The following is an 18,168-nucleotide window of genomic DNA, read 5'->3' on the forward strand; positions in this document are numbered from 1 at the left end:
TGCTGGGTGGAATACGCACAAACTGCATAAACAGCAAACATCCATAACTGGGAATCGCTTTTTGAGGTGATCTAGACTTTTAGTTCCTTTTCCTTCCTTTTTTTAAAAATGATGTGTTTATTGATTTTGGAGAGGAAGGGAGAAGAAGAGAGAGAGAGAGAAACATGGAGAGGGAATCATTGACCGGGTGCCCCCTGCACGCCCCCCACCAGGGATGGAACCCCGACCTCCATGCCATTCCCTTCACCTGAGTTGTTCCCTCACATCTGCCTCCTGGGAAAACAACTCCGTGTGCTCCCAGCCTGGAGTGTTCCCAGCTTCTGCTGACAGCCAGCAAGGAATGGCAACCTGGGTCCCACCACTGCAGGAAACTCAGTTCTGCCAACAACCAGAATTAGCAAGAAACAGACTGTTCCCTGGACCCTCCAGAAGGAGCCAGCCTGCAGACACCTGGATGTCAGCCCGGCCAGAGCCACACTGGGCTTCCCGCCTACAGACGTGTGCAGTCTGGAATCTGTGATGCATTAGGTCATGAAATGTGTGGTTTTTATTACAGCAGCTTACAAAGCTAATACAATAAGGATTTTGTGAAAATGTGGTGGGTAAGCTGTGGGGGTGAAAATCTAGAAGCTCAGATGCAGAGTGAAGACCATTAACCAATTTATTTAACAAATGTCACCTGAGAACCACCTGCCGGGTGGAGGGGACACAGTGCTGACCAATCACAGAGATGGTGATGGAGGGCTTTTCCCCAGGACCCAGCAGTTAAACCAGTGGTTCTCAACCTTCTGGCCCTTTAAATACAGTTCCTCATGTTGTGACCCAACCATAAAATTATTTTCGTTGCTACATCATAACTGTAATGTTGCTACTGTTATGAATCATAATGTAAATATCTGATATGCAGGATGATCTTAGGCGACCCCTGTGAAAGGGTCGTTCGACCACCAAAGGGGTCGCGACCCACAGGTTGAGAACCACTGATTTACAGGAACCTCCGGGAACATCAGTGCATGCTCAGCGTGGAGTGTCCCTTACCTGGATTTGGGGCCACAATGTGATAAAAATTCCACTGCAGTTCACCTGGCTCCCTTCCCCCAAAATTCATGCCTCACACATGAGCTTTAGGGATGAAGCTGGAGGGCTGGTTGGGCTTCATGATCACAGGTCTCAAACTGGTTAGGAGTTTGGCCTCTAGTCCCTTCTCAGCCCTGAGTGATGTGATCACTGTGAATTCATTCTGTAGAGGACGTAATCATGGACAGCCAGCCAATGGAGCAGTGGACCATGGCTCTGACAGTCCCCCTTGAAGGAACCAGGTGGGGTGTGGCCTTCATAGTCACCTACAGTGACCTTCACCCTGGGGCCCTGGGAAGGAACATCAGGCTGCCCATGACCCTGCCCAACAGGAACAACTGGCTGCAAAGGAACAGACTGGAGGTAGAGGGAGGGTCAGAGGTCAAATACCTCCAGCAGCACTAGTTTCTGCATGAAATACATGTCACTTCCCTGGGCCCTGCCTCCCTTTCCACACTTTCAATGAGGCCACCTCACAGGGGTGTTGTGAGGATTGGGGAGTGAGATTCACATGAAGCACTTAGCCCAGCAGCCACCACCTTCTAAGATTTCTGTGAATGTGAGCTATGGCTGCAGGGAGGGAGCTTTGGAAAGTTAATTAACTCCCTGCACCATTCTTCCGCCTGAGGGTCCTCATTGCCATCAGCTGAGCCTGAGGTCACTGGGGTCTCCAGGGAAGGGTCAGGCAGTGGGTCAGACACAAGGGAACTCCCCACTCATTCTTGTGCCGGGCAAATGGTCAAGTCAGTGGGCTCCTCTGACAAAAGCCTGAAAAGAGGGAAGAGAGGCCCAGAGAAGGAAGCCTGTGGGAAGGTGAAGATGTGCAGTCCATTGATGGCATCATAGAAGGAGACCTCCCTCATCTCATAGTCCAAGAAAACCCCCACTCTTTTAGGAAGGTTGACCATTGTGAGTTTGCTCCAGGGATCAGATTCACCATGGAAGTCTTGCCCACCCAACAGTGCTATTGTCCAGAATCCATTCTGGGGTGTCATTATAACATAATGTTTTCTCTCCACGTTCTCCCTACACACCCCTAAATTCCACTGTTTCCTGTCCCCCACCTCTACCTCCCAGAAATGTCTCCCTGATGTGAAGCTTTCACAGCCCAGCACACAGTAACGATCCAGAAATCTCTTGGGGTTGTCTGGCAGGCTCTGCCTTGCATCTGTATAGTTCAGGCTCCTCTGGTCCTCAGAAATAAGGAGATTGGGGTGCGCAGTGTCGGGATCCAGAATCACGTCAGCTGCAGAGAATTCCAATGGTGTGGAGTCAGCCATGGTTTCGGGATCTGAGAGCCTCAGGCTCCAAGGCTTGGGTCTGGCTGGTGAGACGCGAGCCCAGAGCCTGGGGTCCCAGCTGCCCTGAGTGTGACCCTCAGCAAAACCAAGAGACACCACAGGGCCTGGTGGTCAGTGAGGAAGGGAGGGTGAGGAGGGCTGGGCTCTGCCTAACCCGCCATCTCAAGTGCCTTCTATCTTTCTCCTGTTTCCTCCCCAGAATGACTGTGCCCACCTGTGCTCCATAATTACATGGATTCCAATTCCTACTCAGATGGATTCCAAGGGCCCCAACCCTTATACTACCCTGCTGAGCTGGATGACTTTCTTTCCTGCACGGTCTCTTTTTACACACACACATACACACACACACACACACACACACTATTTAAAGTCGCAAGTCTCAATGTGATATCTGTAAAATGGGAATAAAAATACTCATCTCTACAGTAGAATAAAACAGAAAGTGAGCTGTGTTTAGCCCAAGATCAGGCATCCAGGAAGCACCTGGTGTGGTCACAGGGACCAGGTCTCTGCTGTGCTGGGCCATGCTGGGCTCTATGTGATCCTCACTCCCCACCTGCCCCTCCCTCTTTGCCCAGGAATCGTCCTCCTTGGGCAGCATCACTGGGCTCTCTTGCCTCTGATCACCTGTTAGCTTTGGCCAAGGGCAGTGCTGGCTGAAGACTGGAGGGAAGGAAAGAGAGGCACAGCCCCAACTTCCCCACTTCCTGTGATGGAGACGCTATAACAGAGCAGCCTCCTCTCAGGCAGCCTCTCCCTGAGCCACAGCCTCCTCAGGGCTCCAGTGACTGCTCCCTGTCCCTCTGCCCTGGGCCTGGGGGTGGTGGCAGCTCCCACTGCTGTGAGCCTGGGGCGCTGCTCTTCCTTGTGGTTTCCCTTAACACGACCCCTGCCTCCGTAGGTAGGTCCTTCCCTAAACCCGCTGTAATCACTGGGCAGATGTGGCTGAATCAAACCAACTCCATCTCTGTGTCTGATTTACTTCATCTCTTCATGCTGTGACCTTTGACCAACCTCCCTGTCCTCAGCGGGCACACCAAAGCCTTCAGGGTGATGATGATGTGTGTTCCTTAAGATGTAGCCATAAACAGTTCTGTTAGTAACACTAGAACGACATGACAAGGAGGTCAACACCTAATGTGATGGTATCGATTATAAAGAACCATCCACCACAAGACCCCAGGAGGTATGGCTGGTGCTGCCACACTTTGTCCCTTTGTCCTGACAACCATTAGTACCCGAGTTGTGTGTTAAACAAGTACTGTAACAGTCTGTGCAGACTGACACCTATTCTGTCTGCTCCAACCCCTCACCCCTGTGAGTAAATGACTCTATAATACAGTCTGTTATAACCTAAGGAGTCGCCTACATCACTTTTAGGTCTTAAGAACCTTCTCCTGACTGTGGTCATTACCATCAGACACACACCCATTGTGAACAGGCAATGGCTTCCCTCTTGGCATTTTGACCAACACACACTCATCACCTCGTCTAGTCTTAAATCCACCCTCACATGGTAGGAATGACCACCATTATCCCAAAGGGACTAAGAGACATGGAACAACTTGAGGAGGCTCAGGGCAGGAGGGGCAGCAGCTGGGCCAGGTCACCTCCTCCCTCTCCCTCCAGCCCCAGCCCCCAGCTCCAACCCTCATGCCTCCTCCTTCCCCCAAAAACCTGGGGAAGCCCAGAGCAGCAGCCCTTTGGCAGCAGATGGGCACACTGTGGGGACCTAATGCCACCCACCCAGATGTCCCCCAGTCAAGAGCAGGAGAAGAAAAAGGGAGCCAGGCCCCTGTGTTGTCCCAGGGAACACACAGTGACTCACTCACCAGGTTGGTAAAGGGCCCTCTTCCACTCTGAAAGGAAGGAGACACAGGCAAGGAAAGGTCATCATTTCTGTTCTCTCCCCACCATCCTCCTCACTGAGCCTCTTCCCTCTCCTTCCCACCAATATCTAGTTTCCTTCCTCCACAGCTCTGAGGAGGAGGCATAAAAGCTCTCAGAATGTTGGGCTTCCCTCCATCACGGTGGGGCTGTGTGTGACGGGGCCAGGCTGTGCCCAGGTGTGGGCGTGTATGGCAGCAGGTGAGGGGACGCTGGAGCTGGGAGGTCCTCTCTGGGTGTCCAGAGAGGCAGGGTGGTCCTCCACAGAACATGAGCTCTGAGCAGGGTCTGATGACCCCTCACCAGCACAGAAAGGGTTTGAGGGCTTTGTACACAAGTGCCAGGAACCAGAGAGCATGAGTCACTCACCAGCATAGGCCCGAGACCTGTCACCTGCAAAGGAAGACAGGCAGGGTCACCTCAACTGTCATTTCTGAGTCCTTTCCTTCTTCTCTCTTCCCTTTGACCCCCAACCTCCCTCTCATCTGCCTGTTCAGTTCCCTGCTCCCTCCTCCTCTTTAAAGTCACCAGAACCTAGTGACCTACAGGCACCGAGTGGGGCTTTCCCAGCTGCACCTGCAGGTCTGTCCTGTACGTGTCTGTACAGCAGTCACCTTCAACCATCGTTTCACTTTCTGAAGTTTCAGTTACCCTCTGTCAACCACAGTTGGAAAATATTAAATGGAAAATTCCAGAAATAAGCAATTCATAAGTTTTAAATTGCACATCATTCCGAGTGGCGTGATGACATCCTGTGCCATCCGTCTCTCACATGCCAACCTGAGGACATCTCTGTGCCCAGCACGTCCACCCTGTGTTCCTCCCATGAGCCACTTAGTCACCTAGGAGCCGTCTCTATGGTCAGATCTGCCTCAGCATCACAGGGCTTGTGTGAAAGTCCCCTGATGTTACTTAACAATGACCCATCATTGCAATGACCCATTGGGGTGTGGCAATGAGAAGCCTTCCTTTAAGTGAGAAGGAGAAAGCTACTATGCACAGGGTGTGGTGCTATCCGTGGGCCAGGCACCCACTGGGTCTTGGATCCCATGCACCTGGCATACGAAGTGACTGTCTTCCTCCTGTACCTGGCTAGGCTTGCCGTGTGCATACATGTATGCATACGTGTGCTAGAATCCATCTACTCAATCTGCATGATTTCCTGCCTATTTCCAAAAAGAATTGGGTGAGTTAATGAGAAAATTTCAGACACTACTTTTCAGCAGTTATGACAAATCTGGGACAACTGACACCAGCCCCTCCTCCTTAGAAGAGAATGTTCTCTCTCCTTCTGGTTTCCTCTCCGCAGCCGATAGATTCTGTACAGGAGCCAGGGAGGGAGGACTCCCATCCTGAGTCCATCTCCCCTCTCCTTTCTGGGGTTCCCTGGACATCCGGGTGTGAGCGGCCTGGTGGAGAGAGCCTGACCCCTTTCTCCAGGGAGGAAACCCTGCGGACCTCCCCCATCAGCGTCTTCATTCCTTCCCCTGGGCGGTCAGGGGTGAGGAAGGGGCTGGACAGGTCCCAGCAGAGAATCTCAGAGGCAGGTCCAGGTCTAGGTACTCACGCGCTATGATCTGCTCCTTTGTCCACCCTGCAGGGGAAAAGGGAGGGGTCAGTGAGGGGGTAACCAGGGACCCCAGAACCCGCTGGTGGGGGATCAGGACTTACTGAGCAACAACTCCAGCGTCTCTGGAAATAAGCAGAAAGAGAAGGTGCTGTCATGGGGACGGAAGGGGGGACCCAGGCTGTGGATGGGCGACCTGGGGCGGGGGACCCACCCACCTGCAGCCAGGCCTCACCTTTTGAGTTTCGCTCCTGCTGCTCCTTCCCCTGTGCTGCTTGTTTCTCTTCTCGCTCCCTCTCCTTCTCGTGGCTCAAGGCCGAGATTTTCTTGTGTTGTCGCCAGAAGAACACCCCCCCGACCAGGGTTCCAAACAGAGTCAGAAGAGTCACCCCCACAGCCACCTGCCAGGGCTTCGCACAGGAGAAGAAGGGGCCTGCGGAAGGAAAGCCTCAGCCACTCAGCCCAAGGGGCACGGGGTCTCCAGGAGGGGAAGCGACATTGCTCTTCCCAAAATGCCCAGAACTCTTCCTGTCACACAGACTAGTGTCCCCATGTCTGGCTCTCACATGGGAACAGTTAGAACATAATGTACAGACAGTCACTGGAGCCTCCTCTCCACTCCCTCCCCCGTGTATCAGCGTCTCATCAGCGGCTTAACCTGCTGACTCAGAAGGTGACCTTTGGGGCTGGAGGTCCTGGGGTCACATTCAGGGTCTTCTGCCTGAGCAGCTCTGTGACCTTGAACCAGTGACGTAGCCCTTCTGTCCTCAGGGTCCTGATCGGCAGAGCATGACGTTAATGCTCTAAAGTCCCTGACACGACGTCAGTGCCATGCGAGAGTTTATTCATTTTAAAAACATAAACATCTTCAAGATCCAAGATTGCAACCAACAGGACAGCCGGCTGTAAGATAGTGTGTGAGTGAGAGAGCAGAAGGGAGGGCGTGGACGGCGGGGGTGTCTGTGTGTGTGTGTGAGGGAGGGACAGCTATGTTCCACGGGAGTGTCTGTGTGTGCGTGTGAGGGAGGGACGGCTATGTTCCACGGGAGTGTCTGTGTGTGTGAGGGAGGGAGGGACAGCTATGTTCCAGGGGACTGTGGGGCTGGCAGACCGGGCTCCCCAGTGGGGCAGCCGCTGCTGCTGCTGAAACCTCTCTTGAGCGGCGGGCTGTGCTGCAGGGAACGCATCATCTTGAAGGGGAGAGCGGCTGTGATTGGGAGCCCAGCCTCATCTCCACCCAGGAGACCTCGGATACCTCCCGGGACCCTAAAACCACAACGACCAGGGACCAGCTGCCTCAGCTGCCAACCCACGAACACCAGGACTCCAGCCTCCCTGGCCCTGGGCACCTAAAAAGTTTGTCCAGAGGGAGACAAGCTGGCAGCTGAGTACACGGACGGGTCCTGCGCCTTCTCACAGAGCAGATGGAAGGAAGAGCTGCACCAAATAACACCCACCCGGAATTGGAGAATTAAACAACTGGAGAGGCAATCCGTGGACAGAAAGGTCAGAGATCACCTAGAGCAGTGGTTCTCAACCTTGGCTGCACATTAGAATCACCTGGGAATCTTGTTAAAATCCTGATTTCTGGGCCTCATCCTCCGGAAATTCTGTTTCTTTGTTATGCGGTGCGGACACAACATTAATAACAAAGAAACAGAATTTCTGGAGGATAAGGCCCAGAAATCAGGATTTTAACAAGATTCCCAGGTGATTCTAATGTGCAGTCAAGGTTGAGAACCACTGACCTAGAGAGAGAAGTAAGCTCTGCCTCTTGAGAGTCATCTTCGTGTCTGTTGTTTGGGTGTCTGTTGTTTGCATTTTTTGGATTGGTTGTTGGTTTTTTGGAGTTTTCTCCCAATATACATATAATTTTTCCTCTTTTTTTTCTTCTTTTTCTTTTCTCTATTGCATTTTTTCCTTTTCTCAATATCATTTTTTCACTCTTTTCTCTCCCCTAGTTCTTTTTTCTCTGGTGGTCACCTTTATTTGGGGTTATTGGTATTGTGAATCCTTGTGTTTGATGCCCTATGTGTTGTGTCTTGTTGTGTTGTATTTTGTGCTTTCAAGTCAATGCAGGAGAGAGAGAACTCATAAGACAGGAAACCATAAAAATCCTATAAGAGTACATGGGCAGCAAAGTAGCAAACATATGTCATACCAATATCTTTACCAACACAGCTGCTAGGGCAGTGGTCGGCAAACTCATTAGTCAACAGAGCCAAATATCAACAGTACAATGATTGAAATTTCTTTTGAGGGTCAAATTTTTAAAACTTAAACTATGTAGGTAGGTACATTGTTATTAACTTACTTAGGGTACTCCTAAGCTGGCCTTTGCTAAAAATGTCCTCAATCTGATTGAGGTATGTTTGCTAAGTTCGACCCCTTCCAACTCTCCCATCCACACTCAACTCCTGCATGAATTGCATGCACCTCCCCCGCACCGTGTATCCCACGGCCCACCTGCATCGCGTCTGTTGTCGCCAGACCGCTGGACAGCCCCCCACTTCTTCTAACGCCACTTCTTCAAAATAGACTCGCCCAGGCCAAAAACTGACTTCTGCACATGGGCCACGAAATTTCAATCGCACCGTACCTGCACGCTCAATTCTGGTATTTTGTGGAAGAGCCACACTCAAGGGACCAAAGAGTCCCATGTGGCTCACGAGCCTTGGTTTGCCAACCACTGTCCTAGGGAAATGGAGACTAAGGAGAAAATAAACAAATGGGGCTACATCAAAATAAAAAGCTTCTGCACAGCAAAAGAAACCATCAACAAAACAACAAGAAAGCCCACTGCATGGGAGAACATATTTACCAATGCTGTTTCAGATAAGGGTTTAATCTCCAAAATTTACAGAGAACTCATACAACTTAACAAAAGGAAGATAAACAACCCAGTCAAAAAATGGGCAAAGGACCTAAGTAGACACTTCTTTAAAGAGGACATACAGAAGGCCAAGAGACATATAAAAACATGCTCAAAGTCACAAATCAGCCGAGAGATGCAAATCAAAACAACAATGAGATACCATCTCACACCTGTCAGAATGGCTATCATCAAAAAATCAACAGACAACAAGTGCTGGCAAGGATGTGGAGAACAAGGAACCCTCGTGCACTGCTGGTGGGAATGCAGACTGGTGCAGCCACTGTGAAGACAGTATGGAGTTTCCTCAAAAAGTTAAAGGGAACTCTCATTTGACCCAGTGATTCCACTTCTAGGACTATATCCCAAGAAACCAGAAACACCAATCAGAAAGGGTATATGTACCCCTATGTTCACAGCAGCACACTTTACAATAGCTAAGATCTGGAAACAGCCTAAGTGCCCATCAGTAGATGAATGGATTAGAAAACTGTAGTACATCTACACAATGGAATACTATGCTGCTGTAAAAAATAAGGAACTCTTACCATTTGCAACGGCATGAATGTAACTGAAGAGCATTATGCTAAGAGAAATAAGCCAGTCAGAGAAAGATAAATATCACATGATCTCACTCATATGTGGGATATTATGATCAACATAATTTGATGAACAAAAATAGATCCAGATAAACTGATAAACAAAAACATATCTGGAGACAGAGAAGCATCGATCAGACCGTCAAACCTCAGAGGGAAGGTAGGGGAGACTGGGGGTAAAGGGGAGAGATCAACCAAAGGACTTATATGCAAGCATATAGGCCTAACCAATGGACACAGTCAACAGGGGGGTGAGGGCATGATTGGGGGTATAGGAGGTAACGTGGGATATGGACACATATGTAATAACTTAATCAATAAAAAATTGAAAGAAAGAAAAAATAGATCCAGAGACAAATGGCAGGGGAGTTGGGGGGTTAGAGAGGCACCAAAAGACTTGTATGCATGCATATTAGAATAACCAATGGACACAGACACTGGAGTGGTGGGGGCTTGGCTGCGGTGGAAATGGCTGGGGCGTGGGGGAGTCAATCGGGAAAAAGGAGACACATGTAAAACTTTAGGCAATAAAGAAAAAGAAACAAATTGCATTACATTGAAATAATAATAATGCCTGGACTGGAACCTGTTAAATATATATATTAAACATCTTCTTATTTTTCTTGCTTACACCACAGGCACCATCTATGCAAGCTGCTCCGCAGCTTGTTCCTCAGTGCTTCATGGGTCCTGGGGACCTTTCCCTCTCGGCGTGGAGAGCACGTCTGTGTTTCCTCCCACAGGGCAGCCTCCACTGCACAGGAGTCCCCATGGGTGGCATCTGAACTGTCTGTGACTATTGTTATTATAACTGATGCTCTAAGAAATGACTTTGTGCCCTGGCTGGTTTGGCTCAGTGGATAGAGCATTGGCCTGTGGACAGAAGGGTCCCAGGTTTGATTCCGGTCAAAGGCACAAACCTGGGTTGTAGGTTTGGTTCCCAGTGTGGGGCGTGGAGGTGGCAGCTGATGATTCCCTCACATCATTGATGTTCCTCTCTTTCTCTCCCTCTCCCTTCCTCTTTGAAATCAATAAAAATGTATTTTTTAAAAAGAAATAACTTTGTCCATCAGTTATTTCACACAATCCCACGCTGATCTGTCACATAAATTTCTAGAACTGGGATTTTGGGTCAATAAATATTTTGGATTAAGATTGATCTACTCCCCTCATTCCCCAACATAAGCTGTGTCAATTTATAAAAACATATATCAAATTATACCAACACACATCTAAGAGTGACTGTCTCCCCACAGTCCTGCCATCAGTGTTACCAACCACATGGTTTGTTTGCTGCCCATCTCACAGGTGGGAACGTCTCCCTGCTCAGTGAGACTGGACACCCTTCCCCGAGGTGTTTCCTTCTGGGAACCGTTCATTTCTGTGCGGAGCTGTTTCATGTTTTGAGGAGCTCAGCCCTTTCCCCAGGACGTGTCTGCACACACTTTCCCCACTTTGTCATGTGTTTGCTGACAGTTACCATCTGCCCATCCCCATCGCCTGTCCCAGGTGGAGGCAGCAGGGATGCTCAGAAAATGTCTGTGACATCAACAGCTTCAAGGGGCAAAGGGCACCCAGGTCCCTGCTCTGAGCCTTGTGTTCACTGCACAGACCCAGGTCAGCAGCAGTCACTCAGGCCTCCTTCTCCCAGTGGCCACAGCTGAGCTCAGTGTGGGGCAAGGTACTCACGTGCAATGGAGACCCTGGCTGTCTTCTCCTGGCTGAGCAGGGGGTTTCTGACGACACAGGAGACCCCCTTCCCAGAGCCGCCTTTCAGGATCACAGACGACTTGGCTGCGTACAGACCCTCTCCATCTGCAGCCCCAGGTGTTGCCATGGCGGGCAAGCTCTCTCCCCCTTCACCTCTCCACTCTACGTGGGGCTGTGGATACCAGCCTGCAGACGTGCACTCCACACGGATCCCTCCATCCTCATTGTCTTTCATTTCAACGTGAAGATCAGAGCCCAGGGCTGGGGAAGGAAGAGTGAGCCTGAGTCATGGGGAGGCCTCTGTGTTGGTGAGGGTCCATCGGGAACGGGAGCTCACTCCACTAGATCACGGAGGCAGGGTTCACTAAGGAGCTGTTTACCACGTGTGCTGTGCAGGGGAGACTGTTCCATGAGGTGACCACTGCCTGACCCTGGTGGACCCTCGAGCTCGATCCAGCTGGATCTGGGCCAGAACAGAGACTGCTTCCCATGGATCCCCTCAGAGACACCTGGACCCTCCCCCTGTCCAGTGCTGGTTCCTGGAACTGGCCCTCACCGCCCCAAGCATGTAGTCATTCCCCCTTATCTGGGCGGGTCAAGCCTCAGTCCCCTATCTATCCTGCTTGTCCTGTGTGAGCTTTAGGCTTTGCCAGGTGGTGGGGAGGATATGCATGTTGTATTGCTGCCACCCACGCTGTTCCTGGTATGAAAGTCACCGTGGTGAACTCTTGATATCATTAATCTAGAGATTACAGCCTCTTTTTCGGGTCTTTGGACTCAGGGCATTTTTATTTTGTGGTTGTGTAAGGGGAAAGACTACATGGGAGAGAGCTGACCCAGGCCAGGAATGGTGAGCTGTTACCACCAGTCCCTAAAGTCTTAACCCAAGGGGGTCGGGGGGTTGGAAGAAGCCTTTTGAAGGCTTGAAAGAACCCAGTCCTATAGGGAGGGATTTCTTAAGAGGAGCTGTGGTCTCAGGAAGGGACTGTAGTTGGCTGAGGAGGCCCTGCAGGGAGAAAGCCAGGATCTCCCACCCCCACCTTCCTTCCTGTGCAAGGCAGGGCTGTGCCCCGAGAAAGAAAAATGATGTTGGACATGAACAATGTCATGGAACAGCAGCATCAGACAAGAATGCTTTGTCCCTGTGATGGGTCAGGACAAATGAAGACCACTCAGTCATCAGATCTGAACACAGAATAACACATGAACAGTGTGCAGACCACAGCAGTGAGCAATCATCCCCTGTCCTAGGTGTGAGTGATCAGTTCCACCCCATACCATACTGACAGCATCTCACCAAGAGCAAAGCCCTCCTTCCATAAACCCTCCCCTGGTCCCCTATCAGCCCAAAGTTACACCAAGTCTCCCTGGCACCCCTCATGGGGACACCCCATGTTTCCACACTGTGTGTTCTCCTCATTGCAACTAGTACCAAACTCAACTTGTTCAACTGCAGGTGTGATCCTGGGGCCTTTGGTTGACAGAAATGGCAGCACAGGTGATGTCCCTGCTGCTCAGCCTCCCTGGACCCACAGCAGCAATCACCTGGGGGGCCCAGGTCCACTGCCTGGAACACAACTGAACCCACTCTACTGTGTGCCCCCCACGAGGGAAGGTTTTCTCAGCCTTCCTGCCCCAACCCCACATCCCTGCTGAGACCCTGGTGGCTGCAGGAGGGACGTCTTCACATGGTTCAGGAGGAGCCCTTCCTGCAGGAAAACCTGAATCTGTCAAGAGCCCAGAGAAGCAGAGGTGGAGGAGGGAGGCAGCTGCTGGGGTGTACGCAGAGGTCTGTGAGGTGGGCTTGGAGCCTGTGTCCCCAGGCCCCACAGAAGAGGGAGCTCAAAACAGCTTCAGACTCACCTGCAACCTGCAGCTCCACCTGGGCTTTTGCAACGTAATAGGCATCTTGGAAATAACACTGGTAGGTCCCACTGTCAGAGGCTTTGACCTTGTGAATCCGCAGAGCAGCCTTCCCCTCAGCGATGTCCTCTCTTAAAATGGAGGTTCTCCCTCGATACTCTGCTATCTCTGTTCCTTCCTTGCCATCTGCATATGTACACACCGCCTGCCTGAGGCCAGATCGCAGCCACATCAGCTCCATGGTCTCAGCGCTCATCTTCGGGGACAGGTGACAGGGCAGCTCAGCTACTTCACCCACCATGGCCAGGATGGGCTCAGGGGGTCCAACCACAGCAAACTGAGCTGGTGAGCAGAAAGGGGTGCTCCATCAGAGGGGGCTAAAGGCCAGAGGGTACGGGGGTGTCCCAGGCAGGGAGGGTGAGGTAACAAACACCTAGAAAAGGACTCAGTTTTGACAGGTTTACAGTGTGGATGGGCCTCGCAGGTGTGGGAAGGACTCCAAGGTTCTGAGTGGGCGTTATAGGTAACTGCTCCAGGTACATAAATGCACATGGTCCCTACCTGAGCAGGGCATGAGCAGCTGGACCAAGGCGAAGCAGACGGGAAGGTAGAGCAGATGGAAGGTCAGGGACCTCATCATTGTTGACTGTTGTGCAGACAGAGAGACACCAGAAGGAATTGGTAGAAATGACGACCTGGAGGAAGATGGAGAATCCACATGAGACTTCTGCCTCCCCAGGACTGACTCCCGGTGCAGCCACCATCACTGGTGACCCCAGAGCCTCCTCTGAAATGCCTGCTTAGGAGTCTCTTCACCTTTGACTCCAACATGGAAAACCACCCTAAAGGAAGTAACCTTAAGTGTCCTTCCCTTGGCCCTGGCCACCTGGGAGTCCTGGGATCTTTGTCCAATGTGTTCACAAGCTTCCATTTGCCCACACTTCCTGGACAGCCTGTCGTGCCTCCAGCATCTTACTCTAATTAATGCAGGGCCCCCCTCTCTGATCCCAGGTTCCACTGGGGCCCCTCAGTCTCTGCTCTACTCCACAGCCCGAATGCTCCTGCCTCCCTCACTTCACGCCTCTCCTCAGCCTCCAGAGGCTCCCACTGCTCTCAGAGCAGGAGCTGGAGTCCCCTGCTCCTTGTACTTTCTACTTAACTGAGTGTTTGAAATTTTAAGATCTCAGAGAGAGGAATATATTTCCACTGATTTTCAGAGATAGTTATTGCATTTTATTCCTTGTTATAAATAACTTTAAATTGAAAAGACTCATAAAAATAAAATTTATTTAATTTACAGTGTTAATGCTATACTTTGCTTCATATGAATGTAAATATTTCTGGACCTATTTTGCAAAAAATATATATATATTTCTTCAGAAGGAGAAAATTTAAAAAACTTCATTTACAAGTTTACCCGCACAGCATAAAATACCTAGGAATAAATTTAACCAAAGAGGTGAAAGACCTAGAGTTTGAAAACTATAAGACACTAAAGATAGAAGTTGAAGAGGATATAAATAAATGGAAGGGTAGGATACACCATGCTCATGGGTTGGAAGGATTAATATTGTTAAAATGTCCTTACTGCCTAAAGCAATATCCACATTCAATGCAATCCCTATTAAAACACCAATGGCCTTCTTCTCAGAAGTAGAACAACAAATTGTAAAATTTATATGGAACCACAAAAGACCGCAAATAAGCAAAGAAATCTTGAGAAAGAACAAAGCTGGGGTATCACCCTCCCTGATATAAACTATACTACAAGGCTACATGAATAAAAACAGCATGGGACTGACATGACACATATTCAATGGGACAAAACAGAAAGCCTAGAAAGGAACTCTCACTCATACGGTCAATTAATTTGTGACAAAAGAGGCAAGAATATATGACGGGGTAAAGACAGTCTCTTCAAAATGGTGTTGGGGACACTGGACAAATACACGCAAAGGAACGTACTGGATCACTTTCTTACACCTTATACAAGAATAAACACAGAATGGATTAAGGATATAAATGTGAGACCCAGAAACTATAAAACTAGAAGAAAACATGGGCACTGAATTCTCTGACAATGCCCTTAGTAATGTCCTTTTAGACACGTTTCCTTGGGCAAAGGCAACAGAAGGAAAATAAACATGAGGTCATGTCAATCTAAAACAACCTACTGAATGGAAGAAGATATTTGCCAATGATACGTCCCATACATGATTAATATCCAAAATTTATAAAGAACTCTTACAACTTACCACCAACAAACCAAATAATTCATTTTTTAAAATGGGCAAAGAGTCTGAATAGACATTTTTCCAAAGAGGAGGTACAGATGGCCAAAGACTTATGGATTGGAAACCCCTCTACTGTCAGACAACGTGCTGTTTATCCATTCTCCAACTGTTGTACATGTCTGCTGTTCCAGATTTTTCTATATTACAAATAATTCTGTAATGAACACCATTACCTCTGCATCTTTAAGACACACACCATGCAACCTACCCCACCGTTCTTTTAACATTTTTTCTGTAAACGATGACCTCTCACTAGTATGTGGTTGCACATAAACCACCTGTTTGCTTCAGAATTCCAGCAACCAACTTCAAAAGAAGCAGACTCCATCCTTCAGACATTCCTGCTCCAGGAGGTTTGCTGACCTTCAACCAGTAACCTGCACAGACTGTGTTGTCTTCCACTAGTCCCCTCAAAGGAGAACCCTCAACCTCCTCCTTTTGTTCCCTTTGTTCTGGTTCCCCCACCCACCCCTTCTTTCTCCCTCCTTACAAACACCCTGCCCATGTCCAGTTGTTAAGATGGTCTGTGCAACATGAGTCCACCATCTTCTCACGCTGCGGTGTCTAGCAGAAACTACCTTCCCTCCACCAGCCCCAGCCTCTCCATTATGGGCTTCCCAGGGGCAGGCAGCCAAACCTGGATTTCCTATCAACCTGTCTTTTGGAATCTCTTAGTTCACATTCCCAGAGAGAAGCAGGAGAGACTGTAAGAGGCCTTTGCTATGCAGCTGAGAGGCTCACTGATTCCCATTCTCTCCCTCCCACAGATTTCCCAGTTCAGGCCTTACCTTGCCCTGAGTGCTACCCCCACCTGTGTCCTCCAGCATCACACTCCTTCTCTGGGTGAGGAACACCCTGCAGGCTCTCAGCCTCTCTCCTAAGGAGCCCTGGGGCCCTGGCTTTTATCAACTCCCTCCACTTACCCTTGGCACTCCCAGCTGAAAACCACAGAACAAAGGCACCTGATAGGTCTTCATTACAGCTGGGTCTCTGATCTGGAAGAGAGGGTGGGGGAAAGAATGCTTGCTCAGGACAAAAACAGTGCACAGACCCTCTTTGAAAGCAGGTTATTAAAAAATGATGATGATCATAACATTTACTCTGTACTGGCTGGGTGATCAGTGGGGTGCTCTCTGTGTCTCCCTCTGCTGCTGGTGGAGGGGGGGCTCAGGGTGTCTGGGGAACAAACATTTCCTGAGGCCCCACAGGAGGATGAGGTACTGGGGAAGCTTTATTTCTGTGGAACCAAACCCCTGAGTTTCCAAGAGCCCCTCTCCCTCTGTCCTGCCATGAAAAAGTCCCATTTTGTCTTCAGCAAAACCAGGATTGCAGCCGTTCCCAGAGTTCCTGCTCCATATTTGCACAGTCCCATCCTGTCCAGCACCTGGCGGGTGAGCTTGTGTTCCCAACTGCAGCCCATTGTGTGAGTGTGTGTGTGTGTGTGTGTGTGGCGGGGGTGCATGGTGCGCTAAGACGGGTCACTTAGTCTGGAGTTTATGTATTCCCAATGTTGATGGGCTTGCATTGGGGTCCACCCTTTTAGCCAATGATCTTTGTTCCCAGGTTAGACTGACAGGCAGGCCCCTTCCCCACGTCACCCCGACTTCACTGCACATGTGCCATCTTCCCTTTGTGGAGCCCTCCCCAGTGATTTCCAGGGAATAGACTGGCTCCCTGGGGAGTATCAAGTTGCAGCTTCCTGGTGAGGCTGCCCAGATGACCTTGCTTATTATGTGTGGCCTCCCCTTTGCTCCTTCCCTATTATTTTTTAAATGTATTTTCTTTTCTTTTTTTAAAAAAATATATTTTATTGATTTATTACAGAGAGGAAGGGAGAGAGATAGAGAGTCAGAAACATCGAAGAGAGAGAAACATCGATCAGCTGCCTCCTGCACATCTCCTACTGGGGATGTGCCCGCAACCCAGGTACATGCCCTTGACCGGAATCGAACCTGGGACCCTTCAGTCCGCAGGCCGATGCTCTATCCACTGAGCAAAACCAGTTTCAGCTTAAATGTATTTTCTTGATTTTTTTACAGAAAGGAAGGGAGAGGGATAGAGAGTTAGAAACATCGATGGGAGAGAAACATCCATCCGCTGCCTCCTGCACACCCCCTACTGGGGATGTGCCTGCAACCAAGGTACATGCCCTTGACCAGAATCGAACCTGGGACCCTTCAGTCCACAGGCCGACGCTCCATCCACTGAGCAAAACAGTTAGGGCTCCTTCCCTATTATTAATATGAAGGACTAGCTTGTTATAAGGGCAGCAGGTACATGTGTGTTACACAGGATTCTATTACAATCATGCCTCAGAACAGCAACCAGGCCTCAAAACAAACACCGAACATCTCAGGAGATTATATCACATTATTCTCCTCCTTCATGGGTCTACAGGGGGGAACTCGGTGTAGCTGGGCTGGGTGGGCTTGCCTGTGATTGGCTGACCGGAGTTGGACTGTAGTTTGTAAGTTGGGTTCCGGCCAGTTCCATGGTCTCTTCATTCTGGGACCAGGACCTACAGGACAGGTGCTTCATTTCGGCCTCCCCCTCCCCACCTCCTTCTCTCTCCCCTCCCCCTTTTCTGGTTCCCATCAGCTCTCCCTTCTCCTCCTCCCACCTCTTCCTCTAACTTCCCAGATGAGAATCCTCAGGCCTCCCCTCCCCTAGTGGCCATAGCGCATCCCTGCACCCCCTGCTCCTGGGCAAGGAGCCCACCTCTCCCTCCACCAGGTTTCCACATCTTTGATTAATAAAATCTCAAACCTTTTTATTCCTCTGTGACCCACAATATAAAATGCATTTCATATTGTAGCTCAGGACACACACAATTACATATACTGCATGCTCTCATAGTTCCATTCGTGTGTATTGAAGTTTGGTCTCTACGTAATATATTGATTTCCTGCACCATCAATGGCCCAGGACCTGCAGGTGGAGAACTGCTCCATGACTGTTGTCTTATGGCAGAAACATTAGGCCCCACATCCCGTGG

At 49.9% G+C, this 18,168-nt stretch overlaps 1 protein-coding gene across 1 annotated transcript; it reads right to left on the reverse strand.

The window, feature by feature from the left end:
- Window positions 1–1,346: 1,346 nt before the first annotated feature.
- Window positions 1,347–16,032, reverse strand: LOC138995670 (butyrophilin subfamily 3 member A3-like). The gene is made up of 10 exons (XM_070396288.1): window positions 15,962–16,032; window positions 13,441–13,574; window positions 12,880–13,221; window positions 10,996–11,277; window positions 6,071–6,268; window positions 5,940–5,960; window positions 5,836–5,862; window positions 4,638–4,661; window positions 4,214–4,240; window positions 1,347–2,323 (listed from the first exon to the last, which is right to left on the reverse strand). The coding sequence occupies exons 2-10, from the start codon at window positions 13,517–13,519 to the stop codon at window positions 1,794–1,796; spliced, it is 1,530 nt and encodes a 509-aa protein (XP_070252389.1). The 5' UTR covers window positions 13,520–13,574; window positions 15,962–16,032; the 3' UTR covers window positions 1,347–1,793.
- Between the last annotated feature and the right edge of the window lie 2,136 nt (window positions 16,033–18,168).

This window comes from Myotis yumanensis, unplaced genomic scaffold, assembly GCF_028538775.1.
Source record: "Myotis yumanensis isolate MYYU_CA2020_CCGP unplaced genomic scaffold, mMyoYum1.0.hap1 SCAF_17, whole genome shotgun sequence".
NCBI classification, from domain to species: Eukaryota; Metazoa; Chordata; class Mammalia; order Chiroptera; family Vespertilionidae; genus Myotis; species Myotis yumanensis.

Excerpts from the sequence above, each read along its gene's own strand:
- LOC138995670 (XM_070396288.1), bottom strand. The coding sequence starts at position 13,519 with ATGATGAGGTCCCTGACCTTCCATCTGCTCTACCTTCCCGTCTGCTTC. Across the intron at positions 13,222-13,440 it reads GCTGCTCATGCCCTGCTCAG|CTCAGTTTGCTGTGGTTGGA; the intron begins GTAGGGACCATG and ends TCTGCTCACCAG. Across the intron at positions 6,269-10,995 it reads AGCCAGGGTCTCCATTGCAC|GCCCCTTCTTCTCCTGTGCG; the intron begins GTGAGTACCTTG and ends TTCCTTCCGCAG.